The sequence below is a fragment of the Triticum aestivum genome, chromosome 1B (genome assembly GCF_018294505.1).
Source record: "Triticum aestivum cultivar Chinese Spring chromosome 1B, IWGSC CS RefSeq v2.1, whole genome shotgun sequence".
NCBI lineage: Eukaryota > Viridiplantae > Streptophyta > Magnoliopsida > Poales > Poaceae > Triticum > Triticum aestivum.
This window is the reverse complement of record NC_057795.1, coordinates 64,956,914-64,965,966: the sequence shown is the minus strand read 5'-3', so window position 1 is coordinate 64,965,966 and position 9,053 is coordinate 64,956,914. Positions and strand designations below refer to the sequence as shown.

General features: G+C 42.6%; 1 protein-coding gene across 2 annotated transcripts; it reads left to right on the top strand.

Annotated features, from left to right (window-relative positions):
* The first annotated feature begins 4,784 nt into the window (after positions 1-4,784).
* Positions 4,785-6,747, top strand: LOC123107408 (F-box protein At5g07610). 2 transcript variants are annotated; one of them, XM_044529397.1, is made up of 3 exons: positions 4,785-4,920; positions 5,021-5,116; positions 5,342-6,747. In XM_044529397.1, the coding sequence occupies exon 3, from the start codon at positions 5,365-5,367 to the stop codon at positions 6,520-6,522; it is 1,158 nt and encodes a 385-aa protein (XP_044385332.1). In that variant the 5' UTR covers positions 4,785-4,920; positions 5,021-5,116; positions 5,342-5,364; the 3' UTR covers positions 6,523-6,747. The 2 variants fall into 2 exon arrangements, with proteins under 2 accessions (XP_044385332.1, XP_044385339.1); XM_044529404.1 differs by lacking the exon at positions 5,021-5,116 and having other exon boundaries at positions 4,802-4,920.
* The last annotated feature ends 2,306 nt before the right edge of the window (positions 6,748-9,053 follow it).

Here is a 9,053-nt window from a genome sequence, read left to right as displayed (position 1 = left end):
GGTTCTAAGCCGTAAAGCATGGCACACTGAACTATAGAGTAGTCATCAGCTTTGCTCTGCCAGACGTTCTTAACGTTGTCAGTTGCATCTGCAGCAGGCCTGGCACCCAGCGGTGCTTCCAGGACGTAATTCTTTTGTGCAGCAATGAGGATAATCCTCAAGTTACGGACCCAGTCCGTGTAATTTCTACCATCATCTTTAAACTTTGCTTTCTCCAGGAACGCATTAAAATTCAATGGAACAACAACACGAGCCATCTATCTACAACAACATAGACATGCAAAAATACTATCAGGTACTAAGTTCATGATAAATTTAAATTCAATTAATCATATTACTTAAGAACTCCCACTTAGATAGACATCTCTCTAATCATCTAAGTGATCACGTGATCCAAATCAACTAAACCATAACCGATCATCACGTGAAATGGAGTAGTTTTCAATGATGAACATCACTATGTTGATCATATCTACTATATGATTCACTCTCGACCTTTCGGTCTCAGTGTTCCGAGGCCATATCTGCATATGCTAGGCTCGTCAAGTTTAACCTGAGTATTCTGCATGTGCAAAACTAGCTTGCACCCGTTGTAGATGGACGTAGAGCTTATCACACCCGATCATCACGTGGTGTCTGGGCACGACGAACTTTGGCAACGATGCATACTCAGGGAGAACACTTTTATCTTGAAATTTAGTGAGAGATCATCTTATAATGCTACCGTCAATCAAAGCAAGATAAGATGCATAAAAGATAAACATCACATGCAATCAATATAAGTGATATGATATGGCCATCATGATCTTGTGCTTGTGATCTCCATCTCCGAAGCACCGCCATGATCACCATCGTCACCGACGCGACACCTTGATCTCCATCGTAGCATCGTTGTCGTCTCGCCAACTATTGCTTGTACGACTATCGCTACCGCTTAGTGATAAAGTAAAGCAATTATAGGGCGATTGCATTGCATACAATAAAGCGACAACCATATGGCTCCTACCAGTTGCCGATAATTTGGTTACAAAACATGATCATCTCATACAATAAAATATAGCATCATGCCTTGACCATATCACATCACAACATGCCCTGCAAAAACAAGTTAGACGTCCTCTACTTTGTTGTTGCAAGTTTTACGTGGCTGCTATGGGCTGAGCAAAAACCGTTCTTACCTACGCATCAAAACCACAACGATAGTTCGTCAAGTTAGTGCTATTTTAACCTTCTCAAGGACCGGGTGTAGCCACACTCGGTTCAACTAAAGTTAGAGAAACTGACACCTGCTAGTCACCTGTGTGCAAAGCACGGTGGTAAAACCAGTCTCGCATGAGCGTACGCGTAATGTCGGTCCGGGCCGCTTCATCCAACAATACCGCCGAACCAAAGTATGACATGTTGGTAAGCAATATGACTTGTATCGCCCACAACTCACTCGTGTTCTACTCGTGCATATAACATCTACGCATAAAACCTGGCTCGGATGCCACTGTTGGGGAACGTAGTAATTTCAAAAAAATTCCTACGCACATGCAAGATCATGGTGATGCATAGCAACGAGAGGGGGGAGTGTGTCCACGTACCCTCGTAGACCGAAAGCGGAAGCGTTAGCACAACGTGGTTGATGTAGTCGTACGTCTTCACGATCCGACCGATCAAGTACCGAACACACGGCACCTCCGAGTTCAGCACACGTTCAGCTCGATGACGTCCCTCGAACTCTGATCCAGCCGAGCTTTGAGGGAGAGTTCCATGAGCATGACGGCGTGGTGACGATGATGATGTTCTACCGACGGAGGGCTTCGCCTAAGCACCGCTATGATATTATCGAGGTGGATTATGGTGGAGGGGGGCACCGCACACGGCTAAGAGATCCAAGGGATCAATTGTTGTGTCTCCAAGGGGTGCCTCCCTCCCCGTATGTAAAGAAGTGGAGGAGGGGGAGGGGGACGGCCACCCTAGGCGCACCCCATGAGGAGTCCTACTCCCACCGGGAGTAGGACTACTCCCTTCCAAGTGGGAGTAGGAGAGGAGAGGGAAGAAGAGATAGGGGGAAAGGAAAGGGGGGCGCCACCCCCCTCCTTGTCCAATTCAGACTGGGGGGAAGGGGGCATGCGGCTGCCCTTGGCCGCCCCTCCTCTTCTCCACTAGGGCCCAATAGGCCCACTAGTCTCCCCGGGGGGTTCCGGTAACCCCCCGGTACTCCGGTATATGCCCGATACTCCCCGAAACCATTTCGGGGTCCGAACATTGTCGTCCAATATATCAATCTTTATGTCTCGACCATTTTGAGACTCCTCTCATGTCCGTGATCACATCTGGGACTCCGAACTACCTTCGGTACATCAAAACACATAAACTCATAATATAACCGTCATCGAACTTTAAGCATGCGGACCCTACGGGTTCGAGAACTATGTAGACATGACCGAGACACGTCTCCGGTCAATAACCAATAGCGGAACCTGGATGCTCATATTGGCTCCCACATATTCTTCGAAGATCTTTATCGGTCAAACCGCATAACAACATACGTTGTTCCCTTTGTCATCGGTATGTTACTTGCCCGAGATTCGATCGTCGGTATCTCAATACCTAGTTCAATCTCATTACCGGCAAGTCTCTTTACTCGTTATGTAATGCATCATCCCGTAACTAACTCATTAGTCACATTGCTTGCAAGGCTTATAGTGATGTGCATTACCGAGAGGGCCCAGAGATACCTCTCCGACAATCGGAGTGACAAATCCTAATCTCGAAATATGTCAACTCAACAAGTACCTTCGGAGACACCTGTAGAGCACCTTTATATCACCCAGTTACGTTGTGACGTTTGATAGCACACAAAGTGTTCCTCCGGTAAGCGGGAGTTACATAATCTCATAGTTATAGAAACATGTATAAGTCATGAAGAAAGCAATAACAACATACTAAACGATCAAGTGCTAAGCTAACGAAATGGGTCAAGTCAATCACATCATTCTCCTAATGATGTGATCCCACTGATCAAATGATAACTCATATCCATGGTTAGAAACTCAACCATCTTTGATCAATGAGCTAGTCAAGTAGAGGCATACTAGTGACACTATGTTTGTCTATGTATTCACACATGTATTATGTTTCCGCGTAATACAATTCTAGCATGAATAATAAACATTTATCATGATATGAGGAAATAAATAATAACTTTATTATTGCCTCTAGGGCATATTTCCTTCAATATAGGAGAAATCGTTGCTCACCACATTAATATATGAGCATGTCAAAACATTCAAGTTAACCCCGAAAATTAGTTGATGCTTCTAGTATTTTTAGTGCACTTATATGTGTACTCTCATATAGTGTTCTTAAATATCTACACAACTTGGTCAAGAGTGTTAGATTTATGAATCTTACAAATGATTCTGAGAGGTTTCTAGAGTATAGAACTACCTTATTTTGGTGTGAAATAAATAACTCTTACTGTATGAGGTGACAACAAGCAATTTCTCCTCGAACTCTCTCTGCCACTCTCGCTTGTTTATAGTGTGTTGGTTTCTTGGTCAACATAGTTCTTTCTTCACATGCATCAAGTAGTTTGTATTGAGAGCCCCGCAATATCGCTTGTAACACGCATGTGTATTCTGAACATAAACTTATTCATGTTGTCATGTTGCTTGTTTAATTATGTATATTTTTGTGCACAAAACAACTAATGTAAGTTGTCTAAATTATGTACCCAGTGCGGAGATACAAGCAAGTTAACCCCTCTCAAATTAGCTTGGAACCGAGCTTCTAATATAGGCTGATATGACCCAAAATCTGAACATTATCATTTCAAAAGTTCATTTTCACAGAAATCAATCCCATGTATCGACCGACATTGCTCATGTTTGACACGATATCTCCACATATATGTAAATGGAATTGACTCTTTTCTTTCTAAAACATTGTAAATGATATTATACATTTATGAGTTCATCAAGCTATCAAATTTATGCATGTTTATTTTGTAAGGACACTTGTCTAATTCTAATATTACATTAAGGATTGCATGTTTTTTTCTTTCTTTCCAGATCAGAGCTAGTCAAAACACATGGAATCACTTTTTTTGTGCTCAAGCACTTTTATTTTCCATTTATTTGTTTTAATGAGGGACTGTATGGACAAGAATAATGAGGGGCTTTGATCTGATTGACGATGAGAGAGTGAGATGGTTGGACGCTCTTGAAGATACAATTGTTTCAGACACAATTGTTCAGTGTTTCTAGATGGTCCAAGCCGGAAGGTGCGATGAGAGAGCACACACACTTCCGCATGCTGGCCGGTGATGCGTGACAGACAGTAGTCCACCGGCCAAAAAACCCAGTGGTGCCATCGGGTGGTGCAATGGTGAGGCGGCACCAAGAGGAGATCTCGTGCCAGACAATGCGAGAGGTGACACATCCAGAGAGGAGGTGGTCGATGGTCTCGTTCTCTTGGTCAAAAAGGGAGAGTGGAGAAGTGGAGGGGAGCCGGGGAACATGGCGGACTCTCTCGCTTATGCACGCCCAACATCAATACCTGAAGCACTAAAGCGGCTTCCAGGTGACTTAAACCCTGTGTTTTATGTTTACTTCTATATATGTATCTTAAACCCCTTTCATAATAAATTAGTAGAATAGTCCATCTATTTTTTTTGTAAGTTTAAATTTCATGAATTTGAAAGTTTGGAAAAGTTGAAGTTGAATTTCGGAAAAATATTCCTTTGAGCCAGATCTGGCCAGTAGCCCAGTAGCCCAGTAGGTAGCCCAGTAGCCCACAACTACTCGTACACCTTCTCGCACACAGCTCTGACCTCTTCCTCTTCCCCTTCTCTGGTCCTTCACAGGCGGCGACCCTCGTTCGCCGGCGGCGAGCCATCTCCTTCACCGCCGACGGGAAACAAGCTGCGCTGTGAGTCCTCCGTCCTGCGCCTCCTCTACCCGGCCCTCGTTATTCTCCTACGCTCCTACGTATGGTTGTGCTCAAGGCCTTGCCATATTCTTTATTTCAGATCTGAGCTTATTTCCTCCTCCCCGCTAGACCTCTCCCGCCATGTAGCAACTGCCTTCTCCTAGTGCAGATCACTAGACCGCAGTCCTGCCTGCAGGTGTGATATTTTCTTCCCCATAAGAAACGACTAAATATCTTATGAGTACCTTGTCCAAATAATTTGCTAAAAAAACTTCAGTGAATTTTATTCTATGTGTTCCCTATGAGTTTAGGTTAAAACTGTTAAAACTACTAAGCTGCATCTTATTCTTTTGCAAAATAAGTTTGTGTAGCTAAACTATTTTGTCTTTTTAAGTGTCTTTGTTTCCTTTTTTCCTTTCAGTGGCAGTAAGTTAACATAAAGACATGGACCTTCACAAGGAAGTCACTGCTGCTAGGTTAACCGATGATCTAGTAGTTGATATCCTCTCTCGGCTGACGTACAAGTCTTTCTGCCGCTGCAAATGTGCCTATAAGGCCTGGTCCGCCTTCTCTGCTGATCCAGACTACTGCAAGAAGCTGCCCAAAAAAGTAACCACTGGCCTTTTGTACCAAGGCCACAATAAGTCTGCAATCCCGCTTGTTAGCCTGTCCCAAGATGATGGAGAAATCGATGGAATTCTTTCTGACGTGCCACAATATGAGCATTTAGAATTTCTTGACTGCTGCAATGGTCTTGTTCTCTGTAAGTACAGGAGCAGCTATACCTCTCCAGGCATTTGTCGCTTTGTTGTGTGCAACCCAGCAACACGAGAGTGGAGGATACTTCCTGACACTCATGTTGGAACCGATAGCCGTCGTGATGCAACTATTTTGGCATTTGATCCTTCATGGTCACCACACTTCTATGTCTTCAACTTTAATCAGCATTACCACAGTCCGATGAGCAAACTTGAGATCTTTTCTTCTGATGGGTCCATGTGGCTTGTGGATGATAAATGGGATTCTTATGTAAGTGTTTGTTGGAGATCTCACTTATTTCTCGATGGAGTGTTGTATGCGGAGACTACTGGACAAGACGTTTTGGTGTTTGGAGCCTTGAAGTTAATGCGTGATGGCAAACTTCCCTATCATCAGATCATTGAGAAGCCATCTGACACTTTTTATGTGGGTACTTTTACCCATGGTTGCTTTGGCAAATCTTTAGGGAACTTACACTATGCGATGCCAGATGTGAGTGGTCACTCAATCGTGATTTGGACTCTAGATGAATATGCTCATGATTGGTATGTGAAGTGTCATATTAGTATGACAGATGCATTTGGAAGGGATGACTTTGTTTACTATGACAATGGTGGCGATGGTGGTGACCTCCACTGGTTTTGGAACTGTGATTACTGGATTCTTGCTCTCGATTTGGAGAGAGACCTTGTTTTCCTCTCTGACCAGAAGACAAATAAGCTTCTTTCTTACAACATCAGCACCAGGGAACTCAATGAGATACGAGACCACTTTGAGCGGTTTCAATACCATGTCTATGTACCATGCTACTCAAAATTTCCAGCTCAAGAATCTTCTGTGTAGTGAATGACGTCTTCTTTTCTGTATGCCAGCAGGACCAATCCCTGTTTTATATGCTGAACCACCTTGTAAATTACTATGTTAGTCGGTGTTATAATGTGTGTCCAGGCCAAGAAACTTAAACTTTTTATTTCGTTGGGATGCCAGGTTTTTCTATTAACCTAAAATGTTACCAGCTTACTACCTTGTTTAAGTTCAGTATATGTAAGATTACATTGTCTTTTCTTATGCTCCATTTGTCGTTGTGGTGGTTTTTCATAAGCACTTCTACTTCTGTTTGTGGATGTAAAGATCTGTTTCTTAGATATGATCAACAGATATTGTTAACACTTGAATTAGCATTACAACCCTACATTACACCTCGACCTTTTCTTTGCGGGGCATCATGTACACGTGTACCTTATACGTAGGTGATCTTCAGTATAGCAAAGACCGATTCGAACATTTCGAATAGCAGCTGGTTCTCGAGTGCAAGAAGATGTGGTCTCTGGCCAGTTTTTGGGATTTCTGCCAAGCATGCATGCTGCAAGATGCAACTCAGTCATCAAGCTTCTTCCTGTGCAAACGATCGGCGTGTACTCGAGCCATGAGGAGAGAGTTCAACCCATTTTCTGAACTTGAGACCTATGGCGTTTTTGCTCCACGAAGGACCTGTGGCATTGCTCGCCTGGATGAAAGATCATCAGGGAAAAAAGAAGAAGAAATTCAGTGCACACACACGCGCGTGTGCGCGCGCACACGCACACAAGCAACAAGCAACGTATGGACGCAACAACAAGGGAGAAGATTTAGGGTACGCAGATCCGGCGGCACGTGGATCTTGTGCCATTGATCTTCGCCAAGATTCACGTATTCGGTGATGTATAGATAGAGCGAGAGGGCCGTTTTGGCTCTTGGGAGCATATGCTCCCTAATGAACAGTAAATTGAAAATAAATAGTAAATAAAATTTAAAAATTCTGAATTTTTTCGTAGGTGTTCTTGTTAGTGTAACAAAAGTGCTTGCCAATTTTCATGCGAAACGGAATGACGGTGATTCATCGGTGGTAAAAACAAAAGTAAGTGTAACATTTGGAGCTCGACTTACCTTTTTTGCACAGATCAAAATACTTAAGCTTTCCTCCTAAAAATTTGGAGGTAGCGTTTTGGTGTGACAATGATCACATATATATTTTTTTCAAAAAAAAATTACATTTGAAAAAAAATATTTTTCGTGGACAGGAGCATATGCTCCCAAGAGCCGAATTGAATTTCCGAGTTCCTTTTTTCCTTTATGTATAATGCATTTGTATATAATAAATACATTCTATTGCCTACACCCGACAATGTAAACTTAACCTTTTCATGGATCACCATACTATCTTATGTATCCAATAAACCAACTTGGCCATAATGATACCTCGCTCATTGGCATGATGATATGCAGGAAACAAACACCATTTTCTCTGAAGATAAAGTTCAGAGTGAACTTAATACATTTTTGGAGACCAGCAAAAACTGAGATTCTCAAATAGATTTCCCCGACAGTAGTATTTGAACCTGTAGAAACAAAAGGAACAAAATCAGCACCATATTTGTTGGAACTGATTCAAGAGCAAGCAGGCCAATGCGGAACTATCTTCTTTGAAGAAAACAACTTAAGCAATTTCTACCTTCCTAAAATACCTTAACTGCGGAAATATCATAAAAGAAAAACATGCCAGGAAGACCTTGTACTCACCACTCTCGCTAATTCTCATCTATCACACATAAATCTCCACCAAGGAACATCTTCAGGGTGGGGACTTCCTTCGTGCTACGGCGAAACATGCTCATCCTCCTCCCCGTGCAGATGGAAGATCACTCGGCCCTGCACCCGCCGCCTCTCCATCCTCCTGACATCAACCCTACACCATGCAGAAGGCCGGTCGAGGGTTAGTCATTACCTCTCCTGCTCTCCCGATGGTCGTGGATGGGGTAGGACATGGATGCGCCACATCTAGATGGAGATGGGTGGACGAGACGCAACAGGGAAGGTGGAGGTCATGCTCTTGGCGGCAGTCCGCATGGAAGAGGAAGCGAGAGAGAGAGGCGGCGGGTCATGTGGGAGATGAAACGAGAGAAGGTCACGTATGAAGGAGATATAATTAAAGGAGATGTGATTGAGTCAATCACGATCACACCTGTGAGATTTTTAAGCCACTAATAGTTCGGTGGTTGTTACGAGTATTTGATACCCTGATTTTATCACGCAGGGTTTACTTAGTTCTTTTAATGACCAAAAGTTTTTTTCCGTCATCGTTAATGATGGTTTCTCCAGTAGTGGATGCAGTTGATGGATAATCCTAGTTTTTGTACTAAACATTTTTACTTAATCATTTATATTATCACTAAACTTATGGCGCCTCCTATTAATACACTCTTCAGATACTACTTTAAATGTTATTTTCAATTATAATTAATTATAACAACACAACAATCTCACCATATTACAGTGCATATTTTCATAAATTATTAAGTCAATATTATTTTATATTTTTAATTAGTTTGACATAT

What these genes read in the sequence shown, in the direction of transcription:
- LOC123107408 (XM_044529397.1), top strand. Translation starts at nt 5,365, where the DNA reads ATGGACCTTCACAAGGAAGTCACTGCTGCTAGGTTAACCGATGATCTA.